Source organism: Rhipicephalus sanguineus, chromosome 1 (genome assembly GCF_013339695.2).
Source record: "Rhipicephalus sanguineus isolate Rsan-2018 chromosome 1, BIME_Rsan_1.4, whole genome shotgun sequence".
NCBI classification, from domain to species: domain Eukaryota; kingdom Metazoa; phylum Arthropoda; class Arachnida; order Ixodida; family Ixodidae; genus Rhipicephalus; species Rhipicephalus sanguineus.
The window spans coordinates 192,757,911-192,780,657 of NC_051176.1; the positions used below are offsets into that span (position 1 = coordinate 192,757,911).

At 43.9% G+C, this 22,747-nt stretch overlaps 1 protein-coding gene across 1 annotated transcript; it reads right to left on the reverse strand.

Annotated features, from left to right (window-relative positions):
* Positions 1-2,580: 2,580 nt before the first annotated feature.
* On the reverse strand, positions 2,581-22,589 carry LOC119404649 (gamma-soluble NSF attachment protein). The gene is made up of 10 exons (XM_037671235.2): positions 22,340-22,589; positions 22,164-22,231; positions 21,988-22,072; positions 21,881-21,898; positions 20,922-21,062; positions 20,088-20,154; positions 7,777-7,847; positions 7,499-7,657; positions 7,322-7,442; positions 2,581-7,243 (listed from the first exon to the last, which is right to left on the reverse strand). The coding sequence occupies exons 1-10, from the start codon at positions 22,414-22,416 to the stop codon at positions 7,034-7,036; spliced, it is 1,017 nt and encodes a 338-aa protein (XP_037527163.1). The 5' UTR covers positions 22,417-22,589; the 3' UTR covers positions 2,581-7,033.
* Positions 22,590-22,747: the final 158 nt, after the last annotated feature.

Below are 22,747 nucleotides of genomic sequence, written 5' to 3' on the forward strand. Positions count from 1 at the left end.
GAAAACTGCCCTTGAGACACGCATGACAAAGTGGCCCCTTTCTGTACTCGCTTGTGACGTGGAACGAAAAAAACAAAAAAAATTCCGGGCCCACCTTGCATCAGATGCCTTCGTGTGGCAGGAGACGCAGAGGGGTCACTCCAAGCGCCACAGTTTAAAAGAAAAAGAAATATCTAAAGAGTCTCCGGTCCTCCTCAGGGGCAGCCTAGGCACAGGCCACGAATTTGCCGGAGTTCTAAATAAAGTTGCTACCACCACCACCAAGAGCATCCGATTCTCCTTTGTCGACACTTGCAGCGCTTTGCTCAAGCACAAAGACGTTACAACTGTGACAGTTGTTAGTTAACGCTTGTCCTTTGTATACCAGTGCGTTCTTTTCAAGCGTCCTTCTTTGTGCTTCAGCGGCGTGCTGCAGATGTCAAGCTGCTTGTCGTTTCTCGTGTGACATTCCACTTTCTTGCTATCTCATTCACTGCTTTGCCTTTGCGCCGAAACTGTGACTTTTTTAAAATCTTGGTCCACACCCTGGTGGCACAGTTCTGATGCTCAACTACGGCAAAAGTTCATGTTAAAGAACTTGTCAAATTATATATGAAGCCTCTTATCCGCCTTTTCCATTCTCCTGTGCTGTCCTCTGCCCTTTTGGTAGGGGTCAAGACAGCCGGTATTGCCAGAAGGCAAGCCTCCAGGATGAAGAGACGTTTCGTGACTTTTCTGCTAGGGGAAGGACGCATGCGCCGTGGCATCGTGAAAATGGCAGATTACCGTGAATTTCGTTAAACACTGCGAATACTTCAGGCATAAAGGACCAGTTAATTATTAAATTCTGTACTTTGTTAACTGCCCACAAAACAGCAGCTCAATGATTCTCTCCATGAAGCACGACAGCATTTACTTTACCATACAACACAGACCGTGGTTTTACTGAAAGCACGAACGTCGTCGGAATAGTTTTTTTCGGTAGTAAAAATAAAATTGGAAAAAAAGTGCCTATAATATTCACGCAGCTTGCATTTCCATACAGTCACTAATCTATAGGAGAAAGCCTCATTTAATTACAAATAGTAAAGGGGCCATGACACCTTATTTTCTATCATAATCTGTGTTCTATGGGTTGATCCTTGTGCGTTCACGAACAAGCTGGCGAAATTTTAGCGCATTTGGCAGAGCGCTTAATTTATAATTGAATAGTTTTTTAAACAAGCAAACGGCCTGAGAATCAGGCAACACTGGCACACTCACGAGCCGTGACGTAACAAGCTTGCTTGCTGTGCAAGCGTCTGCATTCCAGTGAACCATTTTGTTCCGTGGTCAGCTGCACGTGCAATCAAGCTGCTTAAGCTTTCTTTACATTGTAATTTAAATTGCGGCTGAAACTTTGGTAAAAGACAATGGCTCCGTTCAATGCAGCACATGACGTCACACACACCACGGCAAAATAACAGTCACCGGCAGTGGGCGTGGTTTATAGCTGGAGACTTCTAGGGCGTGTACTGCACTGAAGTATTTTTTTACAGTCCATTTTTCGTATATGTATAGGCACAGTAGACCCTCTATTACTGTTTTTCGCTGCAAATGGTTGGGTGACCGTGTCATGACCCCCTTAACTGTATTGCAGGGAAAATGTGAAGCCACTGACGATCATGATACTGAAGACACTGAGTGTCGGGCACAAAAAAACGATTAACATTAAGTAAATTTCATCTTATGGAACTTGATCAAATCAATAAATATACATTCATGTGTGCATATATCCATTCCATTGAACATGGTACAACTGCTCCAAAAAGCTCATTTCCTGCTCCAAGGCAGGGTTTTATTTGCTCCAGAAGCTGTGCCAAAATGGCTTCGATCAATTGCATCACTCTCACTGCCCTGAAATTTTCTGATGACCACCCACCCGTACTGCACCAAAGAAAGTCATTTTTGGCAAATCGATTAACTCGACTAATCCAGTGTTTTTGCGTCGGAAAAATGGACACGGCGTAAAAGGAAACATAAAGGTGTATTATGTCACCGACATGGTAGAATGATGTGAACAATTCTGCCTCAAAGACAAGACTACTTGCATAACAAACGAACGTCATGCTATTTTTGTACTTTAAAAACAACAAGGTTTCTTATGTACTATGGGATTTCATTTTGAGACAGCCGTTGGCGAGATGATATGCGTCATGCACAAGAGAAACACAGAGATCTTTGAGTATGTGTGTCTACATTCGCTCAATATAGTAAGTAATGATGAAATACCTACCGTAGTCACAGCTTCGCTGGCTTCAATCTTCACAGTAGCGAAGAGCTCTGAATTTTTTTTTTCATATAGTGCATGACAGCTGTGATGGACACCAGTGGCAGCACACAACTTAGCCAATAAAATTGGCTGTTGTGAGCTCATAACAGCTTACGCTGTGAAAATTCAGTGCATGAATATTGGTGAAGTGTTCAACTTTCTCGTTACTCTCTAGAAAAAGAAAATCCGTCGCTTATAAAAAATCACAACCTGGGGCTGTATTTGATGGGTGCTCCACATTACCCTCTGCAACATGTCCATATGTACATTAGCATTGAAGGTAAATCAGAAAAAAGACATATGCATTTTTATGTAAGTGTTTAACATAAAAGATAAACTTTATTGCTGCAGAATAAACATCCTTGCAAAACACTTATGATGAACACCTTTGAGTTCACAATGTGTGGAATACTTGTCTTGTGTAACGAAAGGTTTCCTTTCACGAGGACATGAAGGAAGCGTTCAGAATAAATTTGCTTCCTCCATGCGTCCTTTCTGAAAGCAAGCTTGGAATACTCGCGTAAGGTTAGGAAGTGGATATTTCACTCAGATGTTTATGATAGCATCAACTAGCAACCACACAGGTCTATTTAAATATTGTGTTACAAAGTGCACAGACCAGTCTCGGGATAAAATAATCTTGTATGTTTGTTTCCTGTGCATATACTTCACCATGCTGAACAGACAAGGAGTGTACATGCCATAGTTGTGTTCCGTGGTACAAGGGAATTCTGCCACGCCAATTGGACTGCTTCAGGAGGTGGAATGCACAACAAATTGCAATGTGATTATCGCTCAACAAACCTTCGTTAATTTAAAGGGGCCCTGCAACACTTTTCCAAGTAGCCACGGAATGGCTTCACTAAAGGAGCTTATTTTCTCACGAATTGACCACCGCAAAAATATTTAGCATCTGTCCAGTACGACTGGAGTTAAAGATTTGTCGCACGCTGCAATTGCTTCGTCTCTTCTCTCGGAGGGATGGCATGGGGGAAGGTATGTCATGAATGCCTCGTGACCTTGAACACTTTTTCTTTTTTTTCTTCGAACGCACGGTGTACTTTCAGTGCGATCGCGCGTGCAGGCAAGTGATGGCCTCCCGCGGCAGCCGCAGTAACTACCAAGCGCGCCATGTTCAAATCGGCCAATGGCGTGGAAGTTGAGTCAGTGATGCAGCGATTTTGAGTCAATAGCATCATTTGTCGAGAGAAGAGGAAGTGATTTTTAGCTGACTTTGAGAATTTATTGTAAATCTCAGTCAGCGTGCGGCGCTATAATGTTTGGCTCGCGTGTTCTCGAGAGCCTAGACTACCGATCGGCAGCGTTTTCTGACCATGCTGAAAAAGTGTTGCAGGGCCCCTTTAAAGCGAACATTTATTTTAGGGCACATGTCCAGGCTACAGAATAGGAGCTCAGCAGTAACAAAGTTATATCCACTAAGCAAAAATGCTGTGCCTAGAACCACTTTTCCTTGAACAGGAACAATTGTCATCCACCTGAGAGTAGCGCAAAGCTGCAGAGGAAACCCACACACGTTTCTCAGAAAGCAAAGGCAAGCTTCCCAGCTGAAGAGAAATTCGACCTGGCCTGATTTCAACATTGGACCACTTCCTTTTCAGTTTTCAGGTCAGTGCTGATTACCATGAGAGCTAACCAGCACGCAAGAAGATTGGAAAGCAAAGATTAAATAATCTGCAACTTAAAGCACCAAGACAATGAATATGGCAGGTAATTTCTGCAGAAAGCCACCACTCTCATGATAGTAGCACAATGCTACAAAAGAAATCTACACAGGTGGGTGAATGTTTAGCAGCTTAAGAAAAATTCGCCCTAGTCCGCTATGGGAGCAATGCCTTTCCATCATGTTTGCTCGGCCAATTCCCACAGCACTGATATGCAATATTTGGTACGTTGAAAAAATGCATTGACGTTCCAATTAACAAGGTAATGACACAAAGCTTTGCGGTTGAGGATCGATTCCCGTGAACATGTGTACATCATCTACCAAATCTCAACACCGAATACAGCTTGGGAGGTAATTTATATGAATTTGAAGTTCATGTGGGCGATCCAGCACTACATGCCTCAGCTCGTGACATTGACATCAACTAAGGTGAACTGAAGGTGACCCCCCCAGCTCCCGAGATGTCACCACTGAGGCCGAGCTCGGAGCTGGCGCATCTAGTATGACGACGTCGCAGTCACCATTGCGCTTGCGCCAGCAGGCTACTATTCGGAAAGTGCTCACAAGTCCATGCCCGCGGTAAACGTGCAAAGAGTGCGGAAGCCTCAAGAAAATTGTTACCACCAGACGTCAATGATAATGACGATGATGACGGCACAGCACATGGGGCAGGCAAAAGAATGCCAGCAGACTATGCTGGCAGTATGAAAGTGCGTCACAGTTCTGTGTACCGTTTCGCACGCTAGATGTCGTTAGTTGCACCCGGCAGCTTGTGTCCCTCCCAAACCAAGCCAGCGATGTGCCATGTTATGACTAGGGCTCTGTGTTTTCGGAGTTTATTTTTCTTGAAGTTCGGAGGGTGTTCTTCGGAGTTTACTTTTTTGGAGGAAATTCAGCATTTATCGGAATTTATTCCTTGGTGTTTAATTTTGCATTATAAGTTGTTGCTATGTCTTATTAATTTTATTTCCAATGAAAATGTATTGCATTGTTGCTGATAATCCTGTTTTTCCATCTTTTCATTTTTTCTAACTTCCTGTTCATTTACCCTGTTAATAAGGCTGTTGATGTGCACTGCTGTCAACTCGCCAAAGTGTACTTTTGGGAGGAGCAGGAGCTAGTCAAGCTGCTTCTCAGCTTTTAATCCCAGCCTCGCATATCTTCTTAATGAAAAATAACGGACCTACTATTATTATTCTCAATGCTTCGAAATCTTAGATGAAATGATAAAACATGTGAACACACTAAGTGTATTTTAGATGTCTGGAAGGTTTGAACACACAAACACATATACATACAAGCACAAATACTTGAATACAAAACACCTACGTTTGTTCGTATTAAAACCTTAAAGTTTGTTGTAATAGACGCAAGCATACTTTACGAGGTTGCTGCCACTGATGGAGGTGCGCTTCTTTCGACTGATGATTGTCAGCTTTGAAAATGCCCTTTGCATGTTGAAAATGCCCTTTTAAAATTGGAGCTTATCGGATAAATCTTAGTTGTCAAAAATTTTACCAGTGGGTGTTTATCGGATTTTTTGGGATTTATCCAAAAACATTAAGCCCTAGTTATGACTGATAGGCCCCCAGCAACATACTGCTGCAAAAAAACTCCAAACCAAAATTTTTTTTGTCAGTACCCCTTTTAACACTTATCGACACTTTGGGAAACTGGAGTGTTTGTTGATAAGCCCTGACTGAGAACTTTTTTTTTAGCATAACACAGCTGGCAGAGGTTATGGGTCAATTGATAACTTATACAAACAGTGGTTGATCACTATCGGGGATAAAATGACTTTTGCATGCTTTGGCACTGGACTTGGCATCTACGAGCAACAAGGTTCCCGGCAGTGCATGAGGAATACTGCCATCAGTAGATACTGATGCCTCCAGTGCTGAGACAAGCGAAACCTCATGAAAGCAATTGTATCCTCAAAAGTTATCACTCAAGAGTACAGCCCTAGCATGGTGACAAGCAAATTTTCTGTTCACCTCTAACAGATGACCGTATGTTGCCTTTCATTCTACTTTACTCAATCTCGTACAATAGCTGGAGAATCAATAAATGAACATTAAAACAGTGCACACAAGAGGAATGCTTCAGATTCTACTTGCTAATCAAATGGTTAAGAGTACAGTGGTTGTTCTCAGCAATGTAATTAAGAGTTCAAAAGCCTCAACACATAAATCTATGCAATTGTCAATCTAAAATTTTCATTGCATTTCTGTGCCTACTGGTGTTGCTGTGTGATGATAATGAATTCCATGACATATGTATACTTTATTTATTCCAGCCAATCACAAACACAGTCGTGTCCACAAGCTCCTCGATAACTAACTACACATTTGACAAACATGTTACACAATGCATAAAGCAACAAATTTCTACAAGAATTAAAGTACATCCTATAAAGTATGGATAGTCAGCAGAATAACAGTCCAGAAGCCAGGTAATGATGCTATCACGCTTAGCAACACGTTTATATAATGAGATTTGAATAAACTACACAAACATCAAATAAAGTACTGATCCTTAGCACCGTGATAAGATCTAAAAATTTCACAATGTATCATTAGAAAAAACAATGGTTCTAACTAATGAGATGGTGTGCCTCAATAACCAAAGAAAATATATTAAAAAACACATGAAGCGCTTCAGAATCCAATAATGAACATGCATCTACCGCATTTAAGAGCAGACCTGGATCGCCACAGTGATACACGTCGCATGTAGCAACACTCATCCCAAGCCAAGATGACTACATCAAGCATGTCACAAGGTGGTACTTATAAGTGGCACAAATGATGGCAATATATAGGCTTTTCAGCCAATGGCAATCTAATAACTCAATTTTAAGCCATTAAGGTAGTATTAACAAAAGCAGCATGCTGAACACCCATGCAGGGTGGAAAATCTCGTGCACAGCTACATGACATTCAACAGTTCAGATGTGTTGGTTCCTGACAGGGTATGCAGCAACCAATATTGAGTGAAGGCCACAATAACAATAGGAATGATTGCATTAAAGTTAATTACAAGAAGAACAATGGTCACTCTCACAGAAGACCACTAGCATATTCATCATCAGAGTCTCCAGCAGTTGTTGAATCAGGAACTTCAAGGTGGTCCTGTTCCGGTTTGTCAACTGTTCCATCGTCCACATCCTTTGCATCACCTATGGCCTCGGCACTTGGCTTAGACTCCGAGGCTGTCTTTTTGGCAGACTCGGCTACTTGCTGCCCAAGCATTCTGGCCAACTTGGCATACTGAAATAATTACGTAGCATGGTGCACAACATGCTATGAGCTTTCTCAAGTACATATCTTGATCAACCTTCCACTGACCTCTGTATCCATGTGCCGAAGGAATGGTGCATTTAGAGCACGGGTAACCATATCTGGGTCTCCTTCGTCATATCCCTTCAGTAAGCATGACAGAGTGTCCTGTTCTTGTGCTTCAAGAAACCTGCACAAACAATTTTTCAGTGAAAAGTGAGCACTAGGACGGTGGCTCTTGCTCACCCTTCATCATGGTCAACAGCCTTACTGGCTGCTACAAAGTCATCTCTTGCCAAGTGCACAAGCACTAGTGCCACCACCAGCCGCCCAACAGCCCGGTCATCCTGTGCTTCTGTCAACAACTGCTTCTGTCGAGACACAGCTTCCGCTGCCTCGTCCCACCTAGCCAAAAGAGACATGTGAAGCACAGAATGTTCTCATACAGCAATGCAGCAGGCATAAGCCCAATAGTGCAATATTATACGGGCATAAAAACACAGAGGCATATGACGATGCCTGACCTAGCGAGCTTCAGCAGGAGACGAACTGCATGGCCACAGAATTCTGCTGATTGCCTTGGGCGATCTTCAACCTAAAAAAAAAGTGCTAGCATAAGTTAAAAGAATTGGGGGCAGTCAATTAATATATTAGTCTCCCTAGCGATTGAGTAATGCTTTAACTGCTCTTCATTTTCTTTTATTCTGATTAGTGTGAATGTGATTAAGCAAATCGGGCAACACTGACACCGACATCCCACTTCATTTGCTCAACAGCAAGGAAGAGAATGACAGCTTGAGCTACACTGTGGACGACTAACAGCACTTGTGGATCTTGGAAGACAACAGCCACTTATGTATGCTGCACTTCTGAGCCACCAGAGATAAAATCCACTCTGCTGCTAGTGCACAGCCACTGAACAAAGGGACAGCAACATCCTCAGGAGGCTTGCATGCCCTATGATGCAACAATAATTGAATGCACTGCACTTTTCAAAATGCTTTTCTGGACTGCAGGTGGCCAAGTGTCTACTGCAAAATGAACAAGTGAATACTGCAGTTTCAGCTACAGTATGCTACAGTAAGCTTACTGCACAGTATGCTGAGCATACTGTGCAGTAAGCTCGTCTGGTAAAATATTTTGAAAACTAGAATGACCCACCTGTGGGATTAAACGGTTTGAGAGCCTCAATAAAGAGACGTTGTGGGGCGCTCGCATGGGCGTGACACAACGCACCGAGAGTCCTGTTACTCTGTGTCTCCGTCTCGTTCTCTGTTCGAACCCGATACAACACAAGATACGACATGGTGTCAGAAGTGGGATGCAAGTGGTGAGATCGGGAACGACAGCAGTCGAAGTAGAGACCACGCTGCAGTAGGTTTCATTGAGTGGATTCACGGCGAAAGCAAAAGGCACCGGTGGACGCGAAAGAAGAAGCAACATGGCGGCCAAGCAGCAGCCGAGCCAAAAGTGCGTCGGTCTCGCGCCATCAGTGTAGCCGGAATCGACAGGACAAAACCACGCGTCTAGAGTGCACCCGCAACAAACGGACAAGAATTTGCCTGTGAGCATGAGCAACGAGCGCACCGCAAGTGACCACAACGACAACGGTCAAGGACAGATCACGATGGCAACAGGTGGGCCCCAGCAGATGCCGCTGGGTGTCGGGTTCGCACCACCGGCGCTGTTGGACTTCCAGAGGCCAGAAGAGTGGACAGCGTGGCGGCAACGCTTCATGCGTTACAGGCGAGTGTCGCGTTTGGCAGAGCAAGACGGAGCAGCTCAAGTAGACGCTTTGATTTATTGTCTCGGGGGAGATGCGGAAGATATTCTAGTGGCGTCGACGCTAACCAAAGAAGAGCAGGAGAACTTTGAGAAAGTGATTGACATGCTGGAAAATCATTTCATCGGTAAAAGAAACATAATATACGAAAGGGCAAGGTTCAATCAGAGGCGGCAGGAGCCTGGAGAGACAGTGGAAGCTTTTGTGACTGCTTTGCACAGATTGGTAGCTCACTGCGGATACGGAGCACTGAAAGATGAAATGGTGCGCAACAGGCTAATTGTGGGCTTACAGGATGCAAAGCTGTCGGAAACGCTACAGAGCTATCCAGATCTCACGTTGGAGACTGCTGTACAAAAAGCTCGCCAGACAGAAGCGGTTCGAAAGCAGCAAGCCGTGGTAAGACAGGAACTCTTATCCGGAGAAGCGTCTGTTGATGCCTTGCAAAAGGCCGGTAAAGGAGCTCCTCCAGAGCTGCTCAAGCAAAAACGTCCTTCAACACAAAGAAAAGGGCACCATGGTTGTAGCAGATGTGGTGGACATGAGAAACATGACCGCATCAACTGTCCGGCTTCTAAGACAAAATGCCATTCTTGTGGGAAAAAGGGGCACTGGGAAAAGATGTGCCGATCAAAAACGCTCAGAGAAGTAAAAGAAGGTGCTGCGCCAGAGCAGGTGTGGACTTTGGGAGCCCTGCGTATTAACAAAACAGCAGAGGCGTGGAGAAAAATCATTGATGTCGGTGGAGAACAGATCAGCTTCAAGATAGACACTGGAGCAGATGTAAGTGCAGTGCCGGCAGGAAGTGTGACTGCTGTTAAAACTGTTACTCCGACCACGACAAAACTATATGGCACCGGGGGACAGCCACTCAAAGTAGTAGGCAAGCTTCACGCGGTACTTAAGTGTGGTGGAAACACTTTCCGTGAAGAGCTCTACGTGGTAGAGGACTTAGAAGAGGCTCTCCTTGGACGTCGAGCAAGTTTAGGCTTGAAACTTGTGCAACTTCTGCAGCAAGTCACAGAAGATTCCCGAGAAAAGTACCAGGCGAAGTTCCTTGAATTGTTCGCCGGGATAGGAGAAATGCAAGGAGAGTACCATATCAAGCTTAAGCCAGAGGCCAGACCAGTATCCGTCAGTACTTCCCGCAGAGTTCCCTTGCCGCTGCTTGAAAAGGTGGAGGCCCAATTAAAGGAGATGGAGAGAAATGGCATCATCAGAAAAGTGGAAGAGCCAACTCCATGGTGTTCAGCAATGGTAGTTGTACCCAAGTCGAATGGTGAAGTCAGAATTTGTGTAGATCTGACTAACCTCAACAAAGCCATTGAAAGGGAGAAGCTGGTACTTCCTTCAGTGGAAGAAACGCTAGGAAGACTGTCAGGAGCCAAGTTCTTTACGAAACTGGACGCAAAGGCCGGATTTTGGCAGGTGAAGCTCTCCAAACATTCGCAATTGCTCACAACTTTCATAACGCCATTTGGAAGATTTTACTTTCAAAGGTTGCCCTTTGGAATAACCTCAGCGCCTGAACATTTCCAGAGGAGGATGACCCAGGTCCTTGAAGGCATGACAGGAGTTCTGTGTCATATGGATGACATTTTGGTCTTCGGAGCAACGCTTCCGGAACATGACAGGCGGCTGGAGGAAGTTCTGTCAAAGCTGAGAGCTGCAGGGGTGACTTTGAATGAAAAATGCGAGTTTGCAAAAACATCGGTGAAATTCTTGGGTCACATCCTCAGTGAGAAGGGCATTCAACCTGATCCAGAAAGAGTGAGAACAATGGTAGATTTTCCGGTACCACACACAGTAACAGAAGTACGTCAGTTCATTGGCATGGCAAACTAAGTGGGAAGGTTCATACCGAACCTGTCCGACAAGATGAGACACCTCAGGGAACTCCTCCGAAAGGACGGGGAGTGGAGGTGGGATGCTCAACAGCAGCAGGCATTTGACCAGGTGAAGAAAGACATCCAAGAAGCAGCGACACTCACTGTGTATGACCCCAAACAACAGCTGATAGTCTCTGCAGATGCATCTTCTTTCGGTCTTGGTGCTGTGTTGTTGCAGAGAGACAAGGACAGTCGTAAAGGCCAGTTGCATTTGCGTCTAAAGGACTGAGTGAAACGGAGAGAAGATGCGCTCAGATTGAGAAAGAGGCATACGCTATTACATGGGCATGCGAACGCTTTGAAAAGTTCCTTGTAGGGACGAAGTTTCATGTCCAGACTGACCACAGACCTTTGATCTCATTGCTAGGAGATCGAGAACTAGACAGAATTCCAGCAAGGATTCAGAGATTCAAGCTGAGACTCATGCGTTTTGACTACTCCATCAAGCATGTTCCGGGTAAAGAGATGTGGATTGCAGATGCACTCTCGAGAGCCCCAGTAGAAACTGCAGAGAGCATGGAAGAAGAGGTCGAAGCATATGTTCAGATAGTGACAAGTTTGCTGCCAGCATCGAGTGACTACCTAAAAGAAATAGAGTTTGCACAGACTGATGACCCAGTGTGCCGACAAGTGAAAGAGTATTGCACTAGAGGCTGGCCAGGCAAGGGCAAAATTCCGCCTGAGATTGTCTCCTACTTCCAATACCGAGACAGCCTCACGGTGCAACAGAATTTACTTGTGAAAGACAACAGGTTGGTCATTCCAAAGTCTCTATGGAGGAAAGTGCTTGGCCAACTGCACGCGGGACATCAAGGTGTGTCCAAGTGTAGAGAAAGGGCGAAACAGTCAGTGTGGTGGCCAGGACAAAGTACTCAAATTCAAGAGATTGTCGCAAACTGCACGACCTGCATCCAAGAACGGACTCCAAGAGTGGAGCCCATGATTGAGTCAGAGCTACCAGATTATCCATGGCAGAAAGTTGCTGCTGACCTGTTTGAACTGAAAGGCAGGCACTATTTGGTCGTCGTGGACTACTATTCCCGTTATATAGAAGTATGTTATCTGCGGAACACGACTACGGATACGGTGATAGCTCTGTTGAAGTCGTTGTTTGCCAGTCACGGAATACCAGAGACGTTTAGGTCAGACAATGGACCCCAGTTCACCTCAGGGAAGTTTGCGAACTTCACAAAGGAATACCAAATAAAGCATGTCACGAGCAGTCCGCACTATCCCAAGAGCAACGGTGAAGCAGAAAGGATGGTGAAAGTTGCTAAAGATATCCTCAAAAAAGCTGAAGACCCAAATATAGGACTCCTCATGTACAGGACGACTCCTGGACGCAGTGGATATACTCCAGCTCAGCTCCTAATGGGAAGACAGCTCAGGACGACTTTACCTACACTGCCATCCCAGCTGACCCCTAAGTTGCCCAACCATGAGGAATTCCGCCGGAAAGATAAAGAAGAGGAGCGGATGCAAACCCAAAGCTACAACATTAGGCACAAAGCCAGCGATCGAAGCAAAATGACCGCAGGAAGTCTAGTATGGGTGACAATACCTGGCACTACAGGCCGGCTCGTGAAGAAGAACGACACTCCAAGATCATGGGTCGTCGATACTCCACGAAGACAACTCGTTCGGAACACACACCATTTGATTCCAGCCCCGGCAACTAGGGAAGATCACGCAGACATCGAAGATGACCAAGTGGAAGCAAACCAAGAAACACCAGGAACGGTGGCTACATCAAGGGATGAAGAGGACAGCGTTGACCCCGACTTGAGTGAAGAAAAGGGCGTGTTCTCAAGATATGGTCGACGCATTGTGAAACCCGTCAGGTACCGGAACTGACCAATTCTTCCGCTTGGGGGAAAAAGAGATGTGGGATTAAACGGTTTGAGAGCCTCAATAAAGAGACGTTGTGGGGCGCTCGCATGGGCGTGACACAACGCACCGGGAGTCCTGTTACTCTGTGTCTCCGTCTCGTTCTCTGTTCGAACCCGATACAACACAAGATACGACACCATACTATAGCACTGCCTAAACTTGCCTTTCAACTTCGATACATGTCTTCCTGCACCACTTTGCCAGACACTGCACCCAGTGTCTGGCAAAGGTGCAAGTATGGTGGAGTGCAGGTGCATGAAGGGCAATTTTGCAGGAAAACTCGTAGCTAGGGCAAACTCCTGGCAGTAAGTATGAAATCCTAGGCAATATGGTACCAAGGGCAAAAAGATATTTTCATATAGTGGAGGAATTGGCACACTGAGCTCTCACAAATAAATGAAGCACATAGGTTACTAATGCAGCAAGTTGCACAATAAAAAGAAGGCAGCTGTGAACAAAACCAGGGGCACACTTTAGGGGCAGTAAGCAGAAAGGCTACCACAAGCTTATCTACTGCTAGCCTATGGCTATTGTTAAAAGCCACCTGACTAGCAAAAGCTCTCCAGATATCCTTGGACACACTTCATACCATCCATTATCATGTGAGCAGTGAATGCTAGAGCATGATGTAAAATAGCACTGCCTAAAGAGAAACTTTCCATTCCCAATTCCAACAGCGTAACAGCTGACTTTTAGTCTTAAACTGCCATTTATCCTTACCTAAATGTCTGTGCATCCAATCAAGAACTAGGTGCTCTGAGTGACACTAGAGGTCAGAAATGTGATTGAATGTCTCTCAGCTTATCACTAAGCACATGACATTTTTCCTGACTGCTGTACAATGGTACAGTGATGAAAAGGTGGTGGCCATCTACACAAGGAACATATACAACATGCCTTGGGGTTGAATATGACAACTGCTAGAGCCCAAAGGGTGCAGTGAGTGCATGTGCTGCAGCTCTGCATTCACAATGCACTTAACATAACCTGCATGGACGGACTGCTAGCTATATGTCGGTGCAGTACATGTCATTTCATGCGCACTTTGAATCACCAGTCAGTCCTTTCAAAGCATACAGCAAATGCACCTAGAAAGAAGCCACATGATGGAACAGCATGTATATAATGATAGACAGTATGCTTGCACCTAAGAAGTCTGTGCTGCACCATGGAAGACCAGAATGGCAGCAAGCCCCCAGGCTTCAATGGTGTTGAGTGGGACTTCAAGCTGTGGGACAGCTTAAGTCTCTGCTCAATGTGTCAGAGCTCGTTGGGAAGAAAAGTGTATGACTCAGTCTATCCTGAATCCAGTGCTACAAATGTCAAGGACAAGGAAGTTTAAGGAGCTCAACAAGTCTGTGACAAGGAACAACTGTAGTCTGGCATCAATCTGCTACTTCAACATGATGCTGGTTGATTCCTGAGACATGAAACTTCTTCTATGAAACTTCTTGTAATAGTGCCTGTGATAATATTACAATGACTGAAAGTTGAAAACGGGGTACCAGCGAAAACGCAGAAGGCATTACAAACGGACGAACACACGGAAGTGACGGCAATGCGCATGCGTGAGAAGTCTTGTGCGGCAATGCAATTTCCAATAAAGCACAGTTGAAAGTCCAGCATGTATCCGCGTGTAATGCCTTCATCTCATGTACATGTTTCTGTGTTTTCGCTGGTACCCCGTTTTCAAGTTCATAATGCACCAACTGGCCCAACAGCTAGCGCTAAGACTGAAAGTTGGCTGCTTTTCTTGATCCAAGGTAAAAAAAAAAAAAAGAGTCGAGCATACTTCAACAAAGACAACTGGAAGAATCTGTAGGAACAGTTTTGAAGGCTATCCAATAAATCACTGTCCAAGTAGATCCAATATGCATTGAAGGAACAATGGAAGCACTAATAATCAGTCGAAAACAATGATGGCACAACATGAAGTCAGCTGTTTTACCATTCAATGATAAAAGACACTGATGAATTGGATCCTTAGCAGTGGGATGAGCACGGGTCTGCTATCTACATCACATAATGCAAGTTGCGAAGATAGAGATGATCATTCCAGTGATATCAACATGTAAGCCCCTCATTCAGCGTAGCTTAACCCTTTGTGTGAAAGCAGGATACATACGTCCCACTTTTCCATCTGCAGAAAATTTTTTCTCCCATGTCACCCATTGCAATTAGCGCAATGCTAAGTCACTCGTATCTTACCCAAGTCTTCGTAATCTCGTGGGAAATTCTTTTACCACGCTTTCAAAGAGCGGAATGAGTGTTACAATGGCGACCAATTTTTTTAGATAGCTTCTGAATTTTCCTCTTCTTCAGATAGAAAGAACCTACCAATCAAAATGCCAGATAATTTCCTCTTTTTCTGGTTTTTCAAAGAGGCCATTTTAGCTTCCAGTCATCACGTGTTTTTGTAAATTTGCGAAATAACTTGGCCGATAAATGTATCAAAAACGCAATCCCCTGCAAAATTACCACGTTCATCCCTCAGCGTAATTGTAGATATCATTGCGTGGAAATATTTTTCTTGATATCACATAACCCCTGAAAAGTAAGCACATATGCAGGGACAACAGCCATACTTGAGAATTTTGACAGCCAAAGCCAGGACAGGAAAATGGAGAAAAAAATGGTTTGTGCATGCAGTGAAGTAAGCTTTACAGGAACAGACCACAGCGCTATGAAGTCTCACAAGAGGTGCAGGTGGTGTTCTATTGCTGGAAATGAGGTCTGCACAACTTTCTTAAGCACAACTTGAGAAGTGATACTATGTGCCACTTGCAGTGACAGAAGCGACATTTTGCTTTTTGAAGCACACTCTGGAGCAGAAAAAATGCTAGTTTGGAGCAGCTATTGACATTTTCGGAGCAGATGGCAAAATATTCCAAACGACTCCTGGAGTTTAAAGCATTATTTAAGCATCTCATAAGTATTATTACTTATTATTAAAGATATTGCACATACAATTATCACTGCAGATTGCAACAAACAAATAATTAAGCAGATGGGTGGTCACTGAACACTAAGATGAACTATATATTTAAAATATTGGGTAGTTGTGACAAAAATGATATAAAACTGATGAAACTGAGCCCCAAATTATAAAAGAAACTAGAATCACATAGAGCAGTTTATAATCGGTAACAGAGCAAAGAAATCTGTTATTTTCATATTTCACCAAAATAGCCTGCATTTGAAATTTCAAGACAAGAAACCAAGTTCGGATAGGTTGAAAAAACAGCCTTGCCATTTCTTGTGGCAAAAATGAGGTCGGAAATGACAAAGTGATAAATGTGATCAGTCACACATCACAGTCCTCCCACCAGCAGTTAGTAATCAGTAAGATATCGAACTAATATCACACACATTTTACCAAAATAGTCTGCCTGTCATGTACAGCTACATACAGCTCAATCAGAGACATATCAACGATGCCACTACTTGTGGCATCGTCGATATGCTACTATGGAGCTAGTATAGAAACTCCATACTAGCATACTATAGTACATACAATACTCGCAGACAACTTCTCTTGGCAATGAAGAAAAGGCTACGGGGGCGGAGCTACTGCACATAACTGCTCCGCGAAGTAGTCCGGTTTGGTGCGCGTTTCGAATTTAGTTTCAGTTTGTGAACCTTCCGTATCTCTTCTGACAGCCGTTGGATTATTCGAGTGGCCATGGTCGAATAATAACATTGCATACTATTTGCTTCGTCTGCTTAGACAGCCATTTGTTAGTGAAATTCGTCACAAGTTCCTTCGGCGACTCATCAGAAAAGCTGGAGGGCAACGAGCGCTCACCTGAAAACAGAAGGCACCATTTTGACTGTGAGGAGCATGTAAAAGTTGCGATGTTTTCACACGTGCAAAAACATGAAATGACACTGCATATAGTAAAACAAATATAAATTTTATATCTCCTTCGTGCATGCTGTGCCTCTTTCAAACAGTGTTCCATAGAAAATAGAGCAATGTTGTTTTGCTTAATTCTCACGCAGACAACAAGGACGCAATTGTGGGCCATTTTTCTTCAGCGGTAGCACACAAATAGTTTAGCTCTGCAGCCTTCTCTTCATTGCCAAGAAAAATGTCCGCAAAATACAGAATGATAGTAGACAGCTTGTTTTCAGATGCAAAGCAGCTTATGGCGGGGGCTATGTCCATCCCTCCCACGTCCGGCGTCCACCCCCACTACGCATGCGCGTCCCCTCCCGCTCTCCCCCCTCTCCTACGCTCCACCCTCTCTCCCCACACATGGCGTCGACACCCCCACAGCGCATGCGCATCCCCTTCCCCTCTCTCTCCTCTCCTACGCTCCCCCCTTCCTCTCCTCTAGGAATCCTCTACTCTACGAAGCGGTGCGCACGACAGGTGGTGTGACAGCTGCATACTCCGCTGGGGGCACCACGGTAATTTCGCGGTATGAAAATAATGGAGGACGCGCGCTCCTGCGAAATGCCGTGATGAGCGCCAGCGTCAACGCCGCCGCCAGTGTTAGCGTTAGCGCCACCACAAGCTCTCAATAAAGTACACGATCTACCGCTCAAGCGAACCATCTCCCTGCTGCTTCGCGTCCACGCATGGTTCCCTTTAGCGGGAGATAGTGTAATTTTTTTTTTGTTACGTTTAGGCTCGCTGGATGATCATGTGCTTAAAGTTCATTGTTTTCAGTTTAGTAGTGCCATTTCGGAGCAGGTCCAGGAGCTGTTACTAACAAAAATTACAGTTCGGAGCAGCATGGAGCAGCATTTCTCTTTGGGAGCAGTTTGAAGCAATTGGAGCAGCACTTCCATCACTGCACTTGCTTCGGCCGTTTCGTCCCAAATACCCGTTGATGCAATAGCGAGATGGTGCCTTCACGAGACAGTAGCACGTTTTCCCACTTTTTAAAAACACTCACGAGTCAGTGCAGGGGTGGAAGTGGGCTTCAGCCTTTCGGAGCAGCTCAGGGAGCAGGAATAATGCTGTTTTGGAGCAGCTTTGGAGCGGTAAAATGGGAGTTTTGGAGCAGCTTCGGAGCAGCTTCAGAGCGTCAGAAAGTGTGTTTCGGAGTGATGCAAGTTAGTTTTGGAGCAGACTTCTAGAGTCAAACATGATCATTAATTGAAATCTTTTATTTCTGGTTAACACAAAAAATTCCAGTGGTCTTTACTAAACATCCAATACTGATGAGCTGACCAGACTTACCACAAATTAAGAATATACATGTACATATGATCCCATCACTAAAACATCACAGCTGACAGAGCAATAACTTGAAGAAAAAGAAGATATAAGCGATGCTTTGGATCACTACAGTTGACTAGACCTCAGACAAATGAAGAATGTTTATGTCCATAAAACAACGTAGCTGAGATGAACAACTAAAGAATAGAGATAAGATAATATATGTTACCTTCATTCTAAACCTACTGACACTCTATAAAATGAATTTAAAAAGCTTATACTCCCATTGCTGAGAACTGAGAGAACACGAGAACTGAGAGGAAAATAGAGATAAGCACTGCACTGTGTAGCTAAACCTGACTACATATCAGAGAATTTTTTTAATGTTGACATAGAATGCTATGGCAGTGTATAAGACAGAACACCACTCCAAGAAGAATCGCAGGCGGTAATAGGCTTGTATACTCGGTGACAACTTTTCTTGACAGCAGTGTGGAAGCTTTCAGAACCGAAGCGCAGGCCTTCTACCGCACCCAAAAAAAGTACTTAAGTTTACTGATAATTTTGTCCTTTGCCTTGCTGAAATAAATGCTGCTTTATGTATTACGAGTTGCGGGAAGTTGTAGGTAAAATACAGTTATCGTTCACTTTGCAAGAATGCCTTCTTTTTCTTTCCATTTCTTGACAGCACCACGCTTAAGCACACCCGTCTTCCAAACATGGCATGCATGACAAAGTGGGTCAGTGTGCGGCCGCAAACACGCCGTTTAGTTCTCCAAGAAAAATATACTCGTAATATGGCACTAAAATGTACACTGAACCATCGAAATGTTTCTCCCATCCACATTTTCGTATATATAATTTTCTAAAATCGTTAACGATGCGAGCGAGCAAAACTGAAATCAGTCGCAAGCTGCCGTACTACTTGCGGAGCAACACGAATGAGCGAATGGCGTGCCTCCATAGCCTTCGCTCCAATGTGAAAATAAGTTGTTGCCGAATATAGCGATGTAATACTTGAAGCAACTAGCTTGCCGCTAAACATGAAAAAAAGTCACGAAATGAGGTTTGCACACAAACACCGCCATAACAAGGATTCAGATGGCATCTCGAATGAATAAACCGCGCAAAAGAACGAGGACGAACAGAAGAAACAACAGACCACAGCGCTGGAATCTCACCAACTTGCCCAGTTAAACGTTCTAATGTAATTCAGATGGCCTTCATAAACTTAAGAGCCGAGTCAACTGCTTTGATTCGTTCAAGCACAGAGGGCAGTTTAGAGTTCGCATCCCCCAGCAAAGCATTGCCACTCTCTACTGTGTCCATGTCCCTAGTGGCCAAACCTTTGCTTATCAGCTCTTGTGCATTTGTAAGTAGAGCTTTGACGGACAACAGTCGGGTTTGGAGGCTCGACTTCTCGTTGATCCCAAATACAACGTGACCGAATGACACTGGATATGGATGTGGCTGCGCCCTTTGTGTAGCCAACACTCAGCGTTGCTCGGTCGACGCGATAAGACGACTAGATTTGGCGCTTTGCACTTCCAATGGTCAATTTCCGCAGAAATTGCTGTTTGTGCGCAGCAGGCCAGATTGGCGCAATTGGCGCAGCACTTCCACCCCTGGTCAGTGGGACATATATGTCCCACTTTTTTTCAGTAAACTATTGGCTTGATTTTGATGAAATTTATTTCATACAATTTCTTTGTAGTTTATATCAATATACCAAAGCCGGTTTTTATATCACCGTGTCAAAAATATAGGCAAACCTACAAAGGGTTAAGTGAATAAAAAAAGCACAGGAGCTGTTTACTAGCAGAGAATGTTGCAGGATTCTTTACCTTCACAGATAGACATAAGAGTATCTGAACAAATCTGACGTGCTTAAATTTCCACATAATAGTAAGGGCAACTGTCAATCCTAATAGTATAGTGTGTTTTTAAAAGTTGATGTACATGTGTTGATGGTTTTTATTTATATCCCACACACATGAATTGACAATCTGGTTAATATTAACCTATCAGTTAAAAGGTTCTGCTTTATCGTGTTTCAAGTTATAACAAACCAAACAAGTAATAAATGGTAAAGTGTTGCCTTACTGAAACTATTTCGGCTGCTCTGTTGAAGAACTCCACAGCAATTTCAGGAAACTTCCCTTCAACAATTCTGAAATAAAGATGAACACACATTAAAAATGCCTGCACAACTCAAAAAAAAAAAAAAAAAAAAGTCACCACTTTCAACCTAAAGCCAACTGCAATGTAGTGCAAGCATGATATACGAATTTAGCACCCGTTCAGTAGTAACTTTTTTTCCAACTTTTGCAATATAGAAGTCTTGTTATAAGTAGTGCAGGTTAGAGCAAGCATATTACATGTGAAATATGCGATGTACTGCAATTGCAATATACCTTTGACAGACTCTGTTGTGCCAACACTATCTCAGTTACATGGCTTCAACCAGATTCAAACACAACTAGGATAGCATTTTTCGGATAATTATTGGCTTCCTTTTCCCAATCCTGATAGAAAAATATTTTCAAGCTTGGAAAGTGCCCACGTGACACCAATATATGATTATGTGTGTGCTCTGAGTGAATACAGACTGAATGTGCACATCTTAAAGAAGCTTCAAGCCATCTGGCCACACCACAACAAAAAAAGTGTTGACCAAGATACATGACAGCAACTGTAAAGCAACTTCCATAAGCTGCAAACTATTCAAAGAGAATCACCAAACCTCTCAACACCCCTCTAAATAAATGAGCATAAAACTTTAAAAGCAATGCCAACATCATAAATCGAGACATCTGAAAGAATAGCCAACTATGTAACATGTAGTTGAAAAAAAAAAGCGCTATTGCCGAAAATATTGGCTCTAGTAGTATTCCTTGTTCAACACCTTCTCTTAATGAATGCAGTCGCATAACTCACTTTGCCCCTCGCTCCAAAACTAATGCAGCTGTGTCGGGACTTCTTGAGTCGATATACAAACGAGATGCCCTGTCAATGAGCTCAGCTGCAGCCTGCAGGTTACCCATATCCCTGCTGACCAATGCTGCTTGTTCCAACTGCCTGCAATAGAAAATAGATGGCTGGCATTGATGCTACTGAAACCGCTGTGTTGGAGCACCAGCATGGGGGGGACACGACATTTACGATGTCACATTAATGTCATCAAAACATCCCATACAGGTTCTTTCATGCATCCATGACGTCATGTGCAAGCTATCTAGTTATCCACAAATTTAGAATACAGTGCTTTCATCTTATTTTTGTTAATTATTCAGCTTATATATCTACATACACATCCCAACTAATGCATCGTGGAGATTAAAATCGCTTGGTTTCAGATAGCACAAATGTATGAAGCTTGTACATTAGCCATCTCGTTAACTGCATACTTCAAGGAACAGCGCAAAAAACGACAGGATACAGAGAAGAAGACGCACACAGTGCTGCCTGTCGTATGTCCTGTCGTTTTTTGCACTGTTCCTTGACGTATGTACATACAGCCAACAAGTCCGACTATCCGCACTTTCGTTGACTGCGGTTGTTCCACTGCACTCCTGACTACATTCTGCACAAATACAAAAGCTCACCAGTTCGGTACTGACGACGGCACCGTTAGTGGCAGCGTACTTTCACCCATGCTTGTGAAGGTCCGATAACACAATCGTTTTAAATATTTCGCTACATGTGCAGATACGTCAATACGTCAGCGAGCCTTCAAGCAATGCGCGATAGTGACAGGCACGGTGATATACAGCATTTGGTATCGTACGAGTACTCATTACGCTTAATTCTATATAACCGGCAGTCAGTACGTGTATAAACCACGTGATATCTAAATTTTGCACAACAGGGCAGAATGCACAAAACAAGCCACTCACTTGCCGCTGGCGAAGAATCTGAAAGAACCAAATTAAGGATGCTACAGGGCTTACGCAGCATGCGCTCAAATTCAATACAGAAACTAACAACAAAATTCAAAGGATACGATCCATTCTTGAGGTAGCAGTCAGCTGAGCGGAGATGGGCGTCTTTGCACTGATCCAAGGCCTTCGCCGCTTTAAAGCACGTCGCTAGTCGCAATGCGACAAAGAAAGACAAATTCCACATCAGCGAGTAAAGCACACGTCAGGTGTCTGCGCTAGGCAGGTCTTAATTCTATACCTGCTTTGCTGTACTCGTTTGCAGCGTTATCAAAATCTGGCTTCCATTTCAGCAAGCCCGTTTTTAAACTGGGAAGAAGAATAGCACGTTTAAAGTGGGCATCGTACACTGGTTACTTCCGCGGACAGCGAAAGTAATTTTGTAGTCACGTTTAGAGCGATCACATAGAGTATTACCATTTCTCAGCTTGTCGCAGTGCCTCCGTACCCTCAGCAACCTTGCGGCTTGCCGAAGAATTTACCGGTGTACCCATTACAATCAATAATTGGAAATAGGGGCCGGACACAATTAACACGGCCAGCGACTACATCAATACAGATTGAAACCACCCGTCGGCTGCAGCAACAGGAGCCAGCCGCATGACACAAAGTAACTACGTTTACACAAGCCGCCGTTGCGCCATACTATAATACTAAGCCAGAATTATACTTTGATTGTCGTACCAGTTAAATTATTAGTATTATCATTACTTTTTATGATGTTAAAGTATATCAACGTTATAAAAAAAGTTTTTACGCGTTGGTAAATTCTAGGTGGTCAAAGCCACTTGGAGCCAACTACCAGCCAACTACTATCGTATCGTT

What these genes read in the sequence shown, in the direction of transcription:
- LOC119404649 (XM_037671235.2), bottom strand. Translation starts at nt 22,416, where the DNA reads ATGGGTACACCGGTAAATTCTTCGGCAAGCCGCAAGGTTGCTGAGGGT. An exon ending in AAACGAGTACAGCAAAGCAG is followed by an intron (nt 22,073 to 22,163) that starts GTATAGAATTAA and finishes CATTGCGACTAG; the next exon opens with CGACGTGCTTTAAAGCGGCG. An exon ending in TTCGGCACATGGATACAGAG is followed by an intron (nt 7,244 to 7,321) that starts GTCAGTGGAAGG and finishes TAATTATTTCAG; the next exon opens with TATGCCAAGTTGGCCAGAAT.